Raw genomic sequence first — 21,420 nt, 5'->3', positions numbered from 1 at the left:
TAAGATCAGTCATGGTTACCCCAAGGTGAACAAACTCCCTTTAAACGTCATTTTATTGTTTTCCAATCCTCTATATAGTGGATCAAAAGCGGAAGGTAATTTGTTTCGTTAAGCATTTTTTTTTTACTCTGACCAGTCAGGCTGCACGGGTGACATTACTACCATTCTTCAAATTACAATAAATGCCAAAAGAAAAGTTGTCTCAATAATTTTAATTTCAAGTGGTATTTTTTCAAATTTAAAAATACAAGCATCGGCAACAGCATTTCCATCAGAAGCAGTTGATCACAGCGTAAGAGTAGCAAAAATGAACTTACTTTTCCCGAAAACGAGGATTGCATCAGAATTGCAACTTATCTCCTGACGCTATTTATCTAGATTGATTTCTTACTTTTTCCAGGTATCCTCTTCGTTATCTCGACTGGCAGGTGTCACGAACTTTACAGAATTCGTTAAGGCCTTCGGTCTATTTGGCAGCGAAATGGTAGATCTTGCACATGCGACGGGAGATAGACAAAATGATATGAAAGACGAAAGAAGAAGATCCCAAATGGCTGCGGCTAGAACAACTCTTGAAAGGTCAACTCTAATGCTTCTAACTGGCTCAAAGGTATATTTGCCCTTTCTCTGTGCGTTGTTTGGCTTTCACTTACACACACATGCTATATATATATATATATATATATATATATATATATATATATATATATATATATATATATATATATATATATATATATATATATATATATATATATATACTACTTTTCGCTTCTATTACCAAAAATTCAAGATTTTTTGTGAGTTTGCTTTACTCTTAAAACATGATAAGACTCTTAAATAATCAATGTGTCGTCAGCTGAGTTTCTGTGTTGTTCCTTTTTTGGGTTTCTGTCATTGAATATCCTTTGATTCGCTTTTCTAAGAGAAACTGATGCCCGGGGGAAAATTAATTACACCCTCTTTCCTGAATCAAATATAAACAAAACAATCCAAATCAAACTGAAAATTTTGAGAGGCTTTGTAGATAGGGGCTTAAAACTTCTACAACAAGGTTCTCCGATACGCTGAATCTGATGGTGTGATTTTTGTAAAGATCGTATGACTTTTAGGGGGTGTTTCTTCCTATTTTCAAAAATGAGGCAAATTTTTTCAGGCTTGTAACTTTTAATGGGTAAGACTAATCTTAATGAAACTTATATATTTAAAATCAGCATTAAAATGCGATTCTTTTTATGTAACTATCGGTATCAAAATTCCATTTTTTTAGAGTTTCGGTTACTATTGAGACGGGTCGCTCCTTACTACAATTCGTTACCACGGACTGTTTGAAATATTTTGTGTGACGTTTTTTCAAATAATCAAATTGAATTGAAAAGATTGAAACGTGAATTTTATAATATGAATCAGAAAAATATTATTGACTTGTCAAAATGAATGCTAGTTGAATTTTGATTGACTGCCACCACTTGCCATTAACAATGGTTATCTATACGTGAAAGAAGAAATTTAAAGGAAACAGAGTTTTTGTGCATATAAATGTTATTAATAAACAAATTCACAAACATTTTTGAAGCATTTGGCTCTTAGAGCACTGAAATTTATATCATACAGATAAGAAAGGGTATTTCTAACTAGAGAATCACTCAATTGAGCATTGTCACAACAAATACTGAGAAATTGACTGTAAGTATGTCTGTGAAATTGAAAAATAAAATATAATAGTGCATGAAAACCAATTTTTGGTTGCTAAATTTTGTGCTCTCTTGTGATTTTAAATAATGGATTTTCAATAATCCTAATGAAAATCATACCATCAAATTCATCGTATCAGGAAACCGTATTGTAGAGGTTTCGAGCTGCCACTTGCAAAAATGTGAAATTGGTATTTTTTGCCTGAAGAAAGATCTCGGATGCGTGTTTATTTAGTTTTTTCCCAGTGGTGATCGTATTGACCCACTGGTCCTAGAATATTGTGAGAGGGTTTATTCGAACGGAAGTTAAAATTTCTTGTGCTCTTTCTAAGTGACCGAAAAGATTTAGAGCGCAACTAGGCCCCCTCCACCGCCCCTTTTTTCCCAAAATTGTCCGAACAAAATTTTGAGATAGCCATTTTGTTCATCATAATTGAAAACTCAATAGCTATGTATTTGCATTTAACAACGACCCCCCCTCCCACAGCCCTTGGGGAAAGGTCATTAAGCTATAAAATGTCCCCATTGTTTATGCATAATATTTGTTGTTGGGAAGTATGTTTACATTTTCGCATGGGAGGGGGGTGAATTTTCTGCTGGGGGTTTTCCACTAGGCAATTATCCATAGAGAGGGCATTTTCCAGGGGGGTGAGCTTATTACTGAAAATTATGCACTGTTGGAATTTGCCTGATTTGCTAAACATAATTCTATTTATATGTCTTGCTTTCTCTTTTCCGTGTCAATTTTACGCGTGGAGTTGTTAAGGGTAATAACGGATAAGTTTTCACCGTGATTGAATTGCCTAGAAGATGTTTCCGTGGGAATGGTGATTTCTCAGTGGAAGTTGGGCCAGATTACTTGGCACAATTTAAAAACGGTCATAAATTAAAAAAACAATGTTTTTTTTCAGCTGAAAGTGGTGAGCAACAATAAAACTTAAAAGAAACAGAAATTATTACGTATATGAAGGGGATTACCCCCTCCTCGACACCTCGCTCCTTAATCCAAATTTTGAGTTTTGTCCCAATTCTTTAATAACGACTTGAAATACAAGGGTCGTTTAATTAGAACAATAAGAAACTGTTTCAAAAGTACTAAAAACTTTAGCTTATAGAGCGAGGTGCTAAGGAGGGGATAATCCTCTTCACATACATAATAATTTCTTATCGTTTTAAGTTTCAATTTTGCTCCTTAGTTTCTGTTGAACAAAAACAACTGGTCTTATTTTATTTAATATACATCAAGAATCATTTGGGCCATACTATAGGGGCTTAAATGAAACGGATAGACAGTTTAATTTTAATCTCCTGGAGCATCTCGTTCTATATAAAGATTTCCATTGGGAAATGCCCTAGGATGAATTCCTATTCACATCATACGTTTCAAAGGAAATTAAATACCGGCAGCTGAGAGAGAGGAGGAAATCCATGTAAAAGTTCCTTTTATTGGATTTAGCACTCACGACGATCAGATATTAATAGAAAACTGATTGTTTTGACCATGTTCCGTTTTTCTTTTCTTCAAATTTGGGGACTGTATATATAAGACTGTTTTTTTGTCACATCTTATGTTTATTGCTTTTCTACAAGAGGCTATATAAGAGGCAAGATAGGAATAGGAATACACTTAGTCTTTTTATGTTTTTAGTTTCGACAATTGATATCTTAGGAAAAATTGGGTCAAATCGTCAATCAGGTCAAATCTGGCCAAAATTAGTCAAATCGGGTTTCCTTTTGTATGATTGGGCTTGATTCTTCTTTTGAAATTTCTATTAATATCAAAGATGAAAACTTACGCATATAACTATATAAACTGTCATTTTTAATACAAGCCCATTGGAAATTGGAATAAAAGGGATAATGTTTACTTGTAAGTAATTAATGATAATGTAAATCTGATATCTTATCTATTAAATGACTCAATAATATATATATATATATATATATATATATATATATATATATATATATATATATATATATATATATATATATATATATATATATATATATATATATATATATATATATATATATATATATCTCGCAAACTGGCATCCTAAGATTTTTTGGCCTAAAAAAATGACCGATACAGGTCACGAATTTGAGAATATTCGTTAAGAGCCTTGATTATTGGGAACGACGTCATATTTTCGAGCAAATATCATGAGCATACGTCATATTTGCCTCAATTATGGTTTTATCGTTTTTAGTGTCCATAATGCAGTCAAAATTTCACAAGAAACATTTGATTTACAAAAAAATCATATGATTGACATCATATTTATGATCACATGTCAGGAAAATAAACTACATCCTCGTCCTCCCCCCTCCCAGTAGTGAACGTATCGTTTTTATATCTACGATAAGTATAAATACCAAGCGTAACCAGTAAATTCACAAAAGGCTTTTTAAGCACTTTCATAATGCCTAGAGGACCAATGGAACACTCGGACCATCAAATGTGATGAAACCAGTTTGTGTAGCTACGGTAAGGGGTATTGAAAGATGTATGAAATAATATTAAATGAAAATGAAGAACCAAGAATTACACAGTTAAAATACTTGCCTCAGCGACAGTTACAACGAGTCAAAAAATATTTTTGTTTCTTTTTCTTGTTTTTGGTGTTTGTGAGTCAGAAAACAAACGCGAAGAACAAAGAAACATCCGGTTTCAACATAAATGACAGCAAGAATTAAAATGAGTCAAAAACCAAAGTGAAGAGCAAATAAATATGCGGTTACAAGACATGCGATAACGAGGAGTAGTAGGAATTAAAAATCAAAGTGAAGAACATAAAAATATGTGTTTAAGAGATCTACCACAGCGAGAACAAAGAAATATGCAGTTAGAAGATTAGCAGCAGTGAGAATTACAAGCGATAGCGAGAAACGAGTATCAGAACGTGTCAAAAATAAAGTGAAGAACAAAGAATTGTTCTACTTGAAGACAAGCGACAGCGAAAATAAGAGCGAGTCAAAAATGAAAGTGAAGAAAAAAGAAATGTTATGCTAGAAGAACAACGCCATCACAGTTTTCGACGCCAGCAATGTGTTGCACAAAACCTGGTGACACCGCCATAAACAAAAGCCGCCATAAACACCGCAAATACTGATTATTCAACTACATACTCTATAAAGAAACTGTCAAACGGAAAGGCTTTCGCAGAATGTTCAACCTCTCCAAAGGACTCGATGAAGCTCTAGAGAATTACGGACTCATTACTTGCTTCTGGGAACCATTTTTGCGTGGTAGAATTGCTAGAAAAAATCACATCCCTCACTGGTGTTGTCCTTTGTATCACCTGTAAAATCTTCGCTTCCCCTCTTGCCTAGAAACTGTCCTAAGACTTTGTTCCCCACTGAATGAATGTTTCGTCCAAGCCTTGGTCCATCTTGGTCACTGTATTGTTTTGCGACATTTGGCAATGCTCTCTTGTCCAGAAGAGTCGAATACCTGCAAATACATACTAACACGTTAAGGCAAATAAAATAACGTGGCTAACCAGTTTCAAAACAGAGGTTCACCCACAGTAGCTGAAAGTTTCAAAATTTAACAAAAAAGACTAAATTTTAGGATCTTGCTTTTTTCCTAGATGATTAAATATTCCTCTTTTGAAATAATTTCCAAATATACAACTTTCTGGTTGGGCATACCACTAAGAATATTCCTATATAATAATGGTTCTTTGGGGCTCCCTCGCCCTATAGATATTTTTAAATGCGAGTTTTTCCTAACAATTCCCATTTCATAAGAAAACACGACAAACTTCAGTAAATTTTGACCACTAATAGATTGTCATATGTATTCCGATCTAGTGAGGTATTTTCTTTGTTATTTTCTCTGATTCTTAAAGAGGTTCCAATTTCTTGGGGGAGGGGTTGAATCTCCCCCTTCTCACATTGTGAAAAATACCTATTTTATATTTAAAATACATTCTTTCGCATCCTCATTAAAAAAAAACAGCATCCTACCACCCCCTTACATTTCCGCTTATTGACGCCCCTGGCTGTTTATACTACAGAGTAAATTTATTTGGCTTTTGACGGTTTCTTTTTGTCAATTCACATGTCTCAAATTTCAGTCTGCTAGGATATGATGCGAAAAGTTTGTTTTGGATTGATTTTAAATTATTGGAAACCTAGACATATGAGTATTTACAATAATAAGTAATATATTCTCTTATCCACTCTTGAACTGTATTTTTTCGCGTTATATCAATTTTAGTTTTTCTGACTATTGGCATAAATACCATTATCGTCCAGTAATAAATCAAGATAAAGAAATGACAACTGACCAGCTGCAATCAGAGTACTTAGAATGCAGTACATTTTAAACTGTTGCCTACTGTGTCAGAGTACATTTTAAACTGTTGCATTGTCAAAATATTAAATCAATGTAGAATAATCATAGCATTTTTATACCTCTGAGTAGTTTATTTATCTTAATTTTGTCGTGATATTCCAACACACTTCAAAAGGTAGGAGGGGAGAGATTTTCATTTCATTTTGGATGAAGAAATACAAATTTGTTTTTGGTTATAATTTTATAGCAACTATCTGGGGGGGAAAATTCATATTTCACGGTCATTATTTTTGTTTTTATTTAATTTACCTGTATAACAAGGAAAATGTGTTCAATTGCGTATTTGAACAAACAAACAATTCTTTTTTGTCTTTCATCCCTGACTTGTAAAGGCTTTTTTTCAGTGTTCAAATTTCACATTCAATCAAAGGCCATGGCGCTAGAATCTCAGCAATTTAAAAACTGGACATATTGGTTTGTCGTCAGAATGAATCATTTTTTAATTCAGTTTGACAGTAGACGGTAATTTTGACAATAAGTAAAAGTAATGTCATTCAGAAATTGTTCAAAAGGATTTAAAATTTTAAAAGTTGTCTCATCTTCTAGGCATAATTGCTGTGAATGTAAATAGGAGATACCTCTATGATTAAAAGTCAATTTTGATTAGAACTAGTCAATTAATTGATAAAGACAGTTCAGTGATTAAGCTGAGATAAAGTAGGGAAGCAACATGCGGGAAGCTTTATTTTTATATTTACAGGTATATACAGACATTTTTTTGGGGAGGGAGATTTTCTGGTGGGGGACTACGTGGCAGGATCCTACTACCGAGGAATTTTTGCGGGGGAAGGGAATTTTCCATGGAGGGGGAGCCGGATTGTCCGGTTTATTTAAAAAGTGATCAGAAATTGAGTAATAAAAGTATTTTTCCATTTGAAATAAGGAGCAACATCAGAACGTAAAACGATAGAATTTATTAAGTATATGAGGGTATCCCCTGGTCAGTGCCTCGCTCTTTACGCAAAAGTTTTTTAGAACTTTTAGAAAAGTTCCTTGTTCTTATAGTTATTCTTATATAATTAGAACACAAAGTCAAACTTTAGCGTAAAGAACAAGGTATTGAGAAGGGGGCAATGCCCCTGACATATGTAATAATTTCTGTTCGTTTTAAGTTTTAATTTTACTCATTAATTTTAGTTGAAAAACCTTTTTTCTTTATTTAATTTTGTTGTAGGAGTTATGTTTCACTGATTCACAAAAAAAATTACTTTTTAAAAACATAATCACCCTAGCAGAGCCAAGTCTTTCAAAGTACGTGGCTCAGAAAGGCTAATTTTGCCATTCAATCGCTCCACCTATCATTTTATTTCTTGCGGACAGAGAACAATGGATCTATCTGTCAGGATAAAAAATTTCTACTGAATAACTAACTTTGTTTCCTTTAACAAGAGAAATTGTATTTGACGTAATTTATGGTTGTTGATAGCTAAAGAGTGAATTTTATATTATTTCATTGACCTAAAATTTATTTTCTAGACTTGTCTTAGACATCCTGATTGCAATTCAGCCCGGGAAAATCGGGATGCAGTTTTTTGCCAAATGCGGCGGGCAATTGATCTCATTCACTACGTTGTCCAAGAAGGAGTTCTTGGCGTTGTTGATGGAATGAACTCAAAAACTAATCTACATCAAATTGCTAAAGAGGTAACTAAATTTTATAGCTATTCCAAAAGTTAGAAGCATCGCCCAAATTTTACAGAATACGATATCAATTTATATAATACCGTGAATGTCCGAGATTCGGTTTATGTCGACATTCACCGACGAATGTCCAAAATTCCTTTTTTTCTGCTTGGAATCAATTAGCTTTGAGAATAAACTTTTTCAGTCTTACGCAAGCTGCAATGGTAAAAGTTAAAATTAGGATAGGTTATGTTAATTTCGGTTAGGTAAAATTCGGTTATAAATGTCAGAGATGGGTTAAAAAACCTAACTTAACCTTACCTAGCCTAACCAAACCTAATCTCTCATCATCAAAACCTTATATTAAACTGAAAAAGTTGACTGGCAGCGCTGACTAAATCCAAGGAGAAAACAAGGTATTTCAGACATTCACCGGTGAATGTCGACGTTTACGAATTTTTAACATACAAGGTAACATATATATGTTACCTTACCTCACGAATATTGTAAAATATATAGAAATACAATAAATGCAATTATCAGTCTTATATATATATATATATATATATATATATATATATATATATATATATATATATATATATATATATATATATATATATATATATATATATGATATAGATATGATATATATATGATATATATATGATATATATATATATATATATATGATATATATATGATATATATATATATATATATATATATATATATATATATATATATATATATATATATATATATATATATATATATATATATATATATATATATTATATGAGACTATTAATTGCGTTTATTGTATTTCTTTGCTGTTGAAATTCTGAATAGCTATCCCATTATCACCTTTTTGTTTAGACACTATCAGTTTTTACTAGGGTCTTTCCTCTAACGTTTGAAGTTCTTTGGCCAAAGCCCAAATCCTATAGTTTTTGGTAAATATTTTGGGACAGGAATTTTTCTTTCTGGGACAGAAATTTTTTGGGATTGTTTTTGTGACAGATAATTCTTTCATTTCAATGAATTGCCCTTTTTTATCTTACTTTATTTATCAGTCTTGGTTGAACTTCGCTGAAGTAAGGATGCAGGGACTGTTTTTAAAAAATTTTCATTTTAGTTTTATTGGTCGTAGGTATGTTGTTGTAAATTTTTCGTCTTCCACATATTTATGTTTTGCTGAGGACGGCCATGGAATATGGGGCCGAAATATTCATTCAAATTAGATATACACTGTCTTACGAAAAGAATTCCTTATTTTTCTTCTTGCTTTTGATGTTTGTGACGGGAAGGTAATTTTTTTATGTTTCATTTCAACGATTGTCATACATACGACAACGCAAATTCGACAATGCAAACCAAAGAATATCAACAAATTGCGACTGTCAGTAACCCTGAACTGGTCATGAGCATATTTTTTTGTATTTAATGGAATACTTGTAAACATGTATTAAAATTTCTCGATCTTTGAACGTTGAGTCGATGAAGAATTGAATTCTAACTAAACAGACAAATTTAAATATAAGCGTTTAGAATTAGAAAACCATGCGTTAAATATGATATTTTCAACAAGCTCAGGACCCTCGAATCAATAATTTTCATAGTTACATTTTGCTTACTAGAGTATTAAATTTCCAAATATTTCTATCTGTTTCTGGCCAGCCCAAGGCCTTGTGAAATTTATTGTACAGGGATATATTATAAGCATAAAATTATAGTTTGAAATGACATTTTTTCCTCTACTCCAATACAGCCCTCTTAAATATAAGTCCCCTCTCAAATCTAAGCAAAATGAAGCATTACCACTAGTTCAAAAATTCTGAATTTATTAGCCAGAGGCCACCGCACTTTCGAACACACTTTTACCATCCAATCTTGTCAAAAAACCTTAATTTAACCACCTCTTAGAGGTCTCAAAAGATACTGAATCCGTTTGTGATCAAGAAGTTCCAAAGATACCTTGTATCCACCTGATCTCGGGTGTCCTGATTTTACCCTTATCTTTACATAGTAAAGCTACTCTGGCTATACAACATAAAGCAAACATGTGCATGCATCAATACCCCCCTCCCAGTAAAAGGTTTTGAAGGCTTGCTATACGAAAACGAACAACAGACTTTTGAAGGACATACTTTCGCCAGGAACCAGACGAAGAATTCTCCTGCCCGGCAGCAATGAACTTTGGAATTACGTCCGATTACCACTTCGATCTGTCGGTTGCGGCTTCCTGACGATTTTTAGCTAGTCTCTGTCCTGTCTCCTATCATGCCTACGGAAGCTTCCCGATGGCTCAAGGTCCTTCTTGAATTTCTGCCAAATATTTTTCATTTGTCCTCCCCAATGTCATCTCCAGGATGTTACTGGGTCGCAGATAAGGACTAAGGACTAAGGAAATTTGAGGCCACGTCTTTTGATGGTTGAGGATAGCTCTTCAATATGGCCACAGCAGCTTCTTATTTCGATATTAGAAATTCTAGACCATCTGCTAATTCAGAGTAGATAGTGAAGGCAGCGGTGATCGAACTTTTCCAGAGGTCGAGCTTCTACAGTCATTAGTGGTCATGTCTCGCAGACGTAAGGTAGCACAGTTCACATGGATGCTACGTAGACTCTGACTTTGGTCTTTGTCGAAATCTCACGTCTGGCCCATAGCACCTTTCTCAGACTATTAAAAAGACTCCCCAAGCCCTTAGTATCCAGGCAGAAGTGTCTCTACTCCCCTGTGAACAACTCCCCTGTAGTGTACAGGGCATTATTCATTATCCAGTCTATCACGTAGTTGAATAATGTGGGCGATGTGGCCGAGATCCGGACACAGATCTCAATATCCATGTATCCAGTATGGAGTATATCGATGAGGTTCTGTGGTGCTCTATTTTCAGACTTCAGATTTCAGATTTGTGAAGGACATGCGTGTCAAGGATTGTTTTCTTTCCGGCCGAAAATCAACTATTCACACTTAGTTGCTTTTTCGACAATCTTCTGATTGTAGTTTACTGCCTTAAATTAAAAGAAAATAAATAAATAAAAAAACCGCCAAATTATGATCAAGCCTTTTTAACAAATACGCCAAGGAAAATTAAGAAATAGTTAAACAAAATAAACCAGCCTGGATGTTAGTGTTTAAGTACAATGAATGAATATACCACATCAAATGACTCGTTATTTAAGCTAAAAACTGTATTCATGCTTAATGTAGGATGATAATATATTAAATGAGAAAATTTTATCTTAATCAGACCTAGGAAATAAGTTGTAATCATTACAGGAAGACTGGGATGCTACGGCTACTGCTTCCGGGGCCTTACAGCAGCTGGACGATATCGTTGAAATGACAAGACTAACATTGGTCGGGACACCTTGCCAAGACAGATTGAATGAAGCCGTTGAAGCTGTATCTGAAAGAACACAAGACTTTACAGACAGCGCTTACACCAGCCATGAACATCGAGAGTCGATTCTTTGTCTTTGCGACCGACTTCGTTCTGCCGTTGAGCAGCTGTTGAGGGCTGGAATAAATATGGTAAAGCGGCTCTATATTTTCTTGACGAAATGATGAGTAACATTTAAACCCATAGTTAGCTGTGATATTCCAATTTCTTTTTAGAAATTTCCTTGTACACGAAACATGTCAAAATCAAAAATTTATATTTGTATAAAAAAAAATCTTAATTCACTTAAATGATTGACTGGGCACAATATATCTTAGTAACTGTCAATACAATTGAATGCAGACATCTTTGTTTCTAAAGTGCATTTTTTCTGCCTTTTTTCACAGTTTTTCTATTTAAGGGTTACTTCACGTGCCGTATCTAGGTGAGTTACAATTTTTTATTTTTTTTGGGGGGGGGGGTTGCACAAAAACAAAAAAACGCATAAAAACTTGTTTGCATTCATTTTTTTACGTTTTTACGAGTCAGAAAAACATTTTTTAGGGGGGAGTAGGGTAAACCCCCTACCTCCCACCCTCTCTTTGGATACGGCATTGTTCACATGTGACAAAAGACAAATGCTTGACACAAATAGTGAAGCACAAATCGCAAGATGCTCATTTAGCTCTAACTGCATGGGCAACAAGTATCTTATAAAGGAGGCACATGGTGCGACACTACAACTAGCTATCTGATTAAATAAGATAATTAGAACAAATTACCACGAGAAAGCAAACAAACAAAAAATGTAGGTCAGGGGCAATAGAGAAAAAAACAAAATTATGTTTTATATTCAAAAGATGAAGATGCAATATTTATTTGTTTCCTGAGATTTTTCTAGATTTATGGGCTGATGGACCTTATTGAAGAAAATTCTGGTAAAATTGCCCTACTCTTAATAAAGATGAGATAAGTGACGCGACAGTTATTTATTAGGCAATTAGTGTCCTTGCCAGGTCAAGAAAATATCTAAAAGACACAATTCAAATGATTTTCACAGGAAGAATAATCGGATTTTTCTCTCTCTAGAAAACTGAGAGAAGACGCTAACGTAACTCACTATTAAATAAAAAAGGATTTAATACACATCCAAAAATCTTTGGAAAACTAAAACTATTTCTTATGAATATTTCTTATGAATATTTCTATTTCTTATGAATATAAAATCGGGTCAAATTTTGATCGAAAATCTTTTTGTGTATGTGAACCAGTGTTGGGAAGTACTTCAAGTACTAATTAAGTACAAAATCAAAGTACTTAAAGTTTTACTTAAGTACATTCTTCCTGGAGTACTTAATACCTAAGTAAAATAAATAGTTCTTGGAGCTCTCAAGTACCAATAAATTCTTAAGTACTTTCAAGTACTCTGTCAAGTACATTTTGCTTCATTGGAATGACTTTTTCTTTACAGAAAAAGATTTTCCAAAAATAGGGAATTTCAAGACTCAAAAGTAGTAGGATTTCAGGATTTGGCAAAAAAAAAATATTTGAAAAAAAAATTCTAAAAGAAAAATTTTTCTTTGGTAGCATTTACCCAACAATCAAAAAGCCTTCAGAAAAAAAGTGATGAAGTTCAAGTAGTCTGTGAAGTACACTGCTCCATTGGTTAGCTCACCACTAGATGGTATTGAGCGGCGGTTTAGTTTTCTGGGGGGTTCTGTCCAAGGCTGCAAAGACTACATCCTTGTAACATGCAGCACGCCCATGTTCAAGAACAAACTATTCCCCGACAGCTGGGTAGAAGCAACTGCAACAATGTTGGTTGAGGAGGAAGAGGAGAAAAATTGATTATGATGACGACAAGTCCGACCACTTGTCAGGTGATGATTTCTACAAATTCTCAGAATACGAGAGCGATTCATCACAGTGTAAGTCTGAAGTTAACAAAGTGAAGATAGAGGTTTTGTAGTTTTTAGGAGACAAACAGAGGGACCTTCACGTTCATAAGGATTACCCACATGTGCGGCAAGTTTTTCAAAAGTACAACTGTGTATTGCCATCTTAAGCCCCTGTTGAAAGACTCTTTTTTTTAACTGGAGGATTCATTTTATCTCCACAAAGGAATTTGCTAGGAAACCTCAGGCTTGAGTGCTTAGAAGCATATTCCCAGTACCAGCATCTCCACCAGAAGACAAATCATTAACCTTGAGCAACGGAGGCTAAACCTTTTTCAACGTTTCTTGACTCATACCAGTGCAGTTCGGACTAGATGGAAAAAGAAGAAAACACCCGTTGAAGAATTTCTAGAACTACCTAGAATCCCGTTATTAATTCCTCTGGTAGACTGTTGGATGACTTTCGTCAAGTGAATACATGTGGCACCGTTACTGTTTAAAACTAACTAACATTCAAAGAAGCGGAGCTCTAATGTCTTTCGTGGTGTTTGATTATTCGTGCCAGGCTTAAAGGGTGTATCTGAAATCATACTTCTAACATCACTGATAAAAACAAGTTATCAAGTTATTCTGAGAGGGAGTCAGGTAATGTAGATAAGGAGAATCAAACTTTGATTGAATATACATTGCTCTGCTGATTTTCCCTTCGAAAACAGCTTAGAAAGTGGTTTTGATGGAAACCTCAGAGGTGCATTATTGTCAGATGTAAAATGTCCGCACAAGAGTGTCATTCAACACTGTTATTGATAATATTGATATCTAAAATCTTATAAGAATGCCTCCTAATTGGGTTGCAATATGAAATAGAATAATTTCTTATATAAATAAATTTGTTGTCAAAACGGGTATCAATTGCAAAAGAACACTGATTTCTTTAAGAATTAGAAGAGTTTAATCACAAGTCAGTTACCCAACGGTACTTTGGGTATACGATTGCAGTATAGTATTAGTAATATATTTACCAGTATATTTATGCTAGTATCAAACAAATCAGGGTCTTTCTAATCAATGTAAGAATTGTTTAATCAATAATGTAAATAGGTATTTTGATAGATATTTTTCTTTTCTTTTTTTTTACCGAGGGTATGGATATAAGGAAATACCATAAGAAGTAACAGTACTTGCATGAAATCCCCCCTATCTAATATTTTTCATCTAGTTATAACCTTGGATTTTTCATTATTTTAGGATACTTGGATCAAAATATGAAGAATATATAATATTTTATTAACAAAATTACGGAAAATCCAAGGATATAATTAGATGAAGAATATTAGTAGGGGGTATATCCTACAAGTACAGAAATAATTTCAGCAAAAACTTATGAAACAATTTATTTTGATCAGAGTCTAATGATGAGGGATGTTTTATCAAAAGCAGCTTAGATCAGAAATCCATGTTAAGGCAGCACTAAGCAGTAATTGTAAATAATAAACTTTCAGATAATGACAACATATCCTTTTTTTTCGCTACTCGACGGTTAGTTTTTACCAAGCTATGGAAAAGCCGGAGTTTCTTGCAGATGAAACCTGTTATCCCGGACCGATTAGCTGCTAAGGAATAGCCTGTTAAACTGTTTAGAGTAAGAGATACGCAAAAATGAAGCCGACTGTTTGAACATGTTGAAAATAAGTCAATTTAATCTACACTGGTTTGTGATAAATTGATTACCAGCTATTACTTCACTAGTTAACGTTTCTGATCAGAAATTGACTTGATTGGGTTCCACTATGTTTTATACTAGCTTACCACAAAAAAATATTTTAGAAAATTAGAAGAATTATTCTGTGTTTCAGATTTTCATTTTTCAATAAAGGCTCGTAATAAAAAAAAAAGTAAATGAACGATTAGTTTTAAAAATACTTTGAGCTCAAGATAAACCACTGCTGATATTGATTTCCAATATTTTGATAAAAATATAGTATAAAATATATGATATAAAAATATAATAATATATAAAATATAAAAATATGGTGTAATGTACATTACACCTATGCTATACTATGTACAGGAAGAATTTCGTACAACCACAGGAGGAAATTGGAGTCGTATAATAGCTTTTTGTATCGTAGCGAATCAAAATCTAACTTGTGACAAACGAAGATCCCTTCCCCCAGAAATTAAAACACGTTGATATTGTGTTCAATTTGCAAGACGTAAAATCTTGGAAAACGCTTAGAGTGGAGAGATCGGATGAAACTTAGTGGAAAAATAAGCAGAAGTCCTAGATACGTAACTGACATAATCGGAACGGAGCTGCTCTGTTTTGGGGAGTAGGGGGGGGAGGGGTAATCCTGAAAAATTAGAAAAAATTGGTGTTTTTAACTTACGAATGAGTGATCGGATATTAATGAAATTTGATGTTTGGAAGGATATCGTGTCTCAGAGCTCTTATTTTAAAGCCCGACCGGATTTGGTGACATTGGGGGGAGTTGGGAGGGGGACCTAAAATATTGGAAAACGCTTAGAGTGGAGGGATCGGGATGAAACTTGGTGTTAAAAATAATCATTAGTCCGTGATTGACATAACCGGAACAGATCCGCTCTCTTCGGGGGAGTTGGGGGGAAGAGGGTTAATTCCGAAAAATAAAAAAATGAGGTATTTTTAACTTATGAAGGAGTGATCGGATCTTAATGAAATTTGATGTTTGGAAGGATATCATGTCTCAGAGCTCTTATTTTATCCGGTGAAGGGGAATTTAAGGGGCGGAACCTAAAATCTTGGAAAACGCTTAGAGTGGAGGGGTTGGGATGAAACTTGGTGGGGAAAATAAGCACAAGTCCTAGATACGGTATTTACATAACCGGAACGGATCTGCTCTCTTTGGGGGAGTTGGGGGGAGGGTTAATTCAAAAAAATTAGAAAAACGAGGTATTTTTATCTTACGAAAGAGTGATCGTATCTTAATGAAATTTCATATTTAGAAGGACCTCGAAACTCGGATCTCTGATTTTGAATCTCGACTGGATCCAGGGTCATTAGGGGGGAGGGGGGAAACCGGAAATCTCGAAAAACGCTTAAAGTGGAGAGATCAGGATGAAACTTGGTGGAAAGTATAGGCACAAGTCCAAAATAGGTGACAGACATAACTGGACCAGATCCGATCTCTTTTGTGGAGTTGGGGGAGGGGGGAGTAATTAGGAAAAGTTAGGAAAAATAAGGTATTTGTAACTTACGAACGAGTGATTAGATCTTAATGAAATTTGATATCTAGAATAGATATCTTGATGAAATTTGATATCTTGATGCTATAGAACTCTCATTTTACGATCAGATCCGGTGACATTGAAGGGAGTTGGAGGGGAAAACCGGAATTCTTGGAAAACGTGAAAATCGAGGTTTCTTACGAATGTGTGATCGGATCTTAATGAAACTTGATATATAGAAAGATATTATGTCTCAGACGCTCCATTTTCAATTCGAATCGGATCCGGGGACATAGAGGGTCGGAGGGGGAAGCAGAAATCTTGGAAACTGAAAATCTTGGAAAATGCTTAGAGTGGAGAGATCGGGATGAAACTTGATGGGAAGAATAAGCACAAGTTATAGATACGAGATTGACATAATTCGTATGGATCTGTTCACTTTGAGAGAGCTCGGGGTAGTTAATTTGGAAAAATTAGAAAAATTAAGGTATTTTTAACTTAATAACGGGTGATTTAACTAATTTGATATTTAGAAGGAACTCATGTCTCAGAGCTCTTATTTCAAATGCCGACAAGATCTGTTGACATTGGGGGAGTTGGAGGGGGAAACCGGAAATCTTGGAAAACGTTTATAAATGTCGTAGATACGTGATTGACGTAACCAGGATCCGCTCTCTTTGGGGGAGTTAGGAGGTGGAGTTCAGTGCTTTGGCGAGTTTGGTGCTTTTGGATGTACTAGGACAATGAAAATTGGTAGGCGTGTCAGGGAGCTGCACAAATTGACTTGATAAAGTTTTTTCCCCGATTCGACCATCTGGGGGGCTGAAGGGAGATGAAAAATTAGAAAAACTGAGGTATTTTTAACTTACGAGTGGGTGATCGGATCTTAATGAATTTGGATATTTAGAAGGACCTCGTGACTTAGAGCTCTTATTTTAAATCTCGACCGGCATTAAGCCTCTGATTTTCCTTTCAAAGCAATCTATTGATTCTTAGAATTTTGCTAGAGCTCATACCATATGAGCTCTTGGCTCTTGGCTCTTCCGACCTCGTTACAAGTGCCATATGAGCTCTTAGCTCTTTTTTTTTATTTGGTTTACTACATGTTTCTTGTATCCGGAGAAAATACATTAAGTAATGTAAAGGGTCTTGGGATTTTATTAAAGGTGACTTTAGATTGCAATGACATGATTTAAAGTTTCATATTTTCTCTCTGCCTAAGTCGATATGTAATTCGTTACCTTTCAGTGAAGCGTAACTGTATATGATCTGTATTGTGGTAAATACTCGCTTGCCTTAAGGCTTCATCTAGCCTTTGTACTAAGTAGACGTTAAATCAGATACAGACAGTTAGATTAGGTATTTTCGCGTTGTACTCTGTTTTTGCGCGTGTTTGTAATTGGTACTGTTGTTTAATTTCCTTGCTTGCTTGTTATTTATTTATATTTTTGTGTGTATATGGCCCATGGGCTTTTGAAATGCACTGATCTATCTATCTATATTCATTTATTTTTCGGGCTTTTTCCTACTCCCTAAAAATGAGTCACTGCAACTCTTAAAATCGTATAAATTATACAAAGCTATTCTTAAACATCGTGAAAAAGATGACAAAAGGTTTGAGAATTATAATCATAAACGTGAAAAGCTTCATAATTTGTATTTTATGACCTCGTATTCTAGACAACACATCCTACGAAATTACGTGAGATTTTTGAATCTTTGTCGGGATGTTATTGTAAAGGGATTTCGGAATGGGCGACTAAGATGTTAGGAGCTTTATTTCTGTAATAGAAAATATAACGGATGTAATAGAGAAATGCTTTTGGTTTTAACACACCAGAAGTGTCAGTAATCTATTGTAGAAGTTTTATTTATGCTTTTTATTTAAGCAGAACTGTCTTGCAAAATTATGACATAGAAGAAATAAAACAGAAAGGATATGATTGAAGATAAGTGGAGACACACTGGCAAAAAAAAAAGACCCAGACAGAGAGAGGAGATCAAGCGCAAAAGCGACCCTCGAAGCGGTAGTTATAGGAATTGAGCCACACAAAATATACTTTCGGACTCATTTCACAGAAATGTAGGACGGGAGGGGACAAAAATGTATTTTTATTAATCTACTAGCTGTTGGGGTGGCGCTTCGTGCCACCCCAACACCTAATTGGTGGGGGCGCTTCGCACACCCCCCCCAAGCCCCCCCGCGCGCGTAAGTCGTTACGCGCCATATTAGTTACGCGCCATTGTAGTTGTGCCCCTATGTCCCACCTGTGAATATATATATATATATATATATATATATATATATATATATATATATATATATATATATATATATATATATATATATATATATATATATATATATATATATATATATATAAATATATATATATATATATATATATATATATATATATATTATATATATATTATATATATATATATATATATATATATATATATATATATATATATATATATATATATATATATATATATATTTATATATATATTTATATATATATATATATATATATATATATATATATATATATATATATATATATATATATATATATATATATATATATATATATATATATATATATATTTAACTACGTAAAACTTGCGAATATACGACATTCTTTGATGTCCCATTGTCTGTGCATATAAATAGATTGTCAGGTTTACCGACTCTTGAACATGCAGCATAGAATGGTCCATGGGAAAACAATCCGTATTCAGATCTATACCTCATGATTCTAATGATTGCCCTTGAGCTTTGTTGATGGTGATTGCTAATCGACCATTCCCTTTGTTGCCGTCGTCATTTATATATCCCCCTGTGCCCCCCGGCGTCCCCGTTGTAGTTGTGTCCCTGAGTCCCGGTCGTCATTTATATTCCCTGTGTCCCGGTCGTCATTTGTGTCCCGGTGTCCCAGTCTGTGATTTCTCTTTGAGTGTCCCGGGCGTCATTTATATTCCTTGTGTCCCGGTGTCCCCGTCTGTATATACATTCGTTTTTGAATTGGTCTTTTTTTTTTAGTTTTTAGTTTTTTACCTTTTTTTAGTTTTTTTAGTTATAACTCATGATTCTAATGATTGCCCTTGAGCTTTGTTGATGGTGATTGCTAATCGAACATTCCCTGTGTCCCCGTCGTCATTTATATATCCCCCTGTGCCCCCCAGTGTCCCCGTTGTAGTTGTGTCCCTGTGTCCCGGTCGTCATTTATATTCCGTGTCCCGGTCTTCATTTTTTTTCCTTTTTTTCTTTTTTTTCTTTTTTAGGTTTTTTTAGTTTTTTAGCTTTTTTAGTTTTTTTATTAGTTTTTTTCTTTTTAGTTTTTTGTAGTTTTTACCTTTTTTTTTTAGTTTTTTTTACTTATGTCCTGGTCGTCATTTATACTCCCTGTGTCCCGGTCGTCATTTGTGTCCCGGTGCTTTGTTGATGATGATTGCTAATCGAACATTCCTTGTGTCCCGGTCGCTTTCTCTTTGAGCGTCCCGGTCGTCATTTATATTCCCTATGTGCCGGTGTCCCGGTCGTCATTTGTGTCCCGATGTCCCGGTCTGTAATTTCGTCAGTCGAAAACATGACGTCAGTCAACACATAAACGTGACGTCACCCGACAGACCCACACACACACAGACAACTTATTTTTATATATATAGATGGGGCTTTTTTTACCAATGAAACTACAAAAAGCCATTTTTCAATGAAACATAAAAAGGTACTTTTCAGAACCTAGAAGAAGGACGATTAAATTCAAGTCTTCTGTCCTAGCTCTCCCTCCCTAATTGATACATCTTTTAAATGAAGATACAACTTAATATAAATCAAGAGCTCCAGTCAAGCCTAGAAATTTTAAATTTTGTTCACATTGTAAATGCTTTCTTAGCCTTAGCCAAAAAGCTCCATATTGGAAATGTGTTGAACGTTTATGTTATAAGGAAATTTTTTAAATCTATTTTGAGTCTGTAATAGAATGAGAAGTAAACACTAAATACGGCTTCGATTAATGTAAAAATACGAAAATAAACGGTCAAAAAGCAATTTATTGTCCAGTGAATCAGCTGTTTTCACAGGCTATTCCAGAATGTCTCAACTTCTCCAGAAGTCCAGACGTACTGGTGCTAGCACCAGAAGCATTTTTTTTTCTTTTTTTTTAGCTAAACTACTTTCGTACTTCGCAAAGGATAGACAACTTCATTCTCCAAATTTTCACCACCACAAATGGCGATGAAAATTTATAAGTTGGTAATTTTGGAATCTTTTTTTTTTGTTTGTTTAATCTTAGCTTTTTGAAACTCTAACTTTTGGGATAATTTTGAAAGCCTTTTCTTCCTTTAACTACTGTAATGATTAAAAATTACACTGTCTCTAAGATCGTTAACAGAATTAAAAGACTAAAAATAGGTGTTTTTTATTGAAATTTGGATGTTGATATTAAATTCCTTCTCGGAATACAATTCCCCATCTGAAAAACTTTCTGAAAGCTTTATGGTTTTTCCCTTTTTTTTTAACATTCTTGCATGTCTTTAGCTTTGAAAAGTCTGAATGCTGTATCCTTGGCACAAATTATTTGTCAAATTCAAAAATTTGATTGAAATCTCTGTAATATTTACAGTTTTACGTGTTGATTTAAAAACATTTCATCATCTTAAATATTAACTATTCTACACAAAAAAAATCAAACTTCTCAAAAGCTCCACGCAAAAATTGTACGTTCTAAGTAATCGAACAGTTCACGGTAACGAACTTTAGTAAGTAGTGACCCGGCTCAATAGTAACTGAAACTCTAAAAAACAGAATTATGATGCCAATAGTTACATCAAAAGAATTATCGCATTTTAATACTGATTTTAAGTATATAAGTTTCATCAAGTTTAGTCCTACCCATCAAAAGTTCCGAGCCTTGGAAAATTTACCTTATTTTAGAAAATAGGGTGAAACACCCCCTAAAAGTCATGGAGTCTTAACAAAAATCACCCCATGAGATTCAGCGTATTATAGAAACCTACTGTAAAAGTTGCAAGCTCTTATCTACAAAAATGTGGAATTTTTGTTGATTTTTTTTTTCAGAAGACAGATCACGTTTTCAGACGTTTTCAGGGGGACTTTTTCGCGTTTAGGGGGGGGGGGTGGGGGAGAGAGTTACGTGGGATGATCTTTCCATGGAGGAATTTATCATAAGGGAGTGAATTTCCATGAAGGGGGCGCAGGATTTTCTGAAATTATTAAA

At 34.2% G+C, this 21,420-nt stretch overlaps 1 protein-coding gene across 4 annotated transcripts in view; it reads left to right on the top strand.

Annotated features, from left to right (window-relative positions):
• LOC136028235 (alpha-catulin-like) overlaps positions 1–21,420 on the top strand; it is a 141,532-nt gene that overhangs the window by 57,236 nt on the left and 62,876 nt on the right. For all 4 annotated transcript variants that reach the window (XM_065705961.1, XM_065705962.1, XM_065705960.1 and 1 more), the window contains 3 exons: positions 401–610; positions 7,537–7,704; positions 10,970–11,224. In XM_065705961.1, the coding sequence (XP_065562033.1) occupies positions 401–610; positions 7,537–7,704; positions 10,970–11,224 (633 nt within the window). The remainder of the gene's footprint in view (positions 1–400; positions 611–7,536; positions 7,705–10,969; positions 11,225–21,420) is intronic.

The sequence above is a fragment of the Artemia franciscana genome, chromosome 6, assembly GCF_032884065.1.
Source record: "Artemia franciscana chromosome 6, ASM3288406v1, whole genome shotgun sequence".
Taxonomy (NCBI): domain Eukaryota; kingdom Metazoa; phylum Arthropoda; class Branchiopoda; order Anostraca; family Artemiidae; genus Artemia; species Artemia franciscana.
Note: the sequence above shows the minus strand (reverse complement) of the source record. Positions and strands in the feature narration are given on the sequence as shown.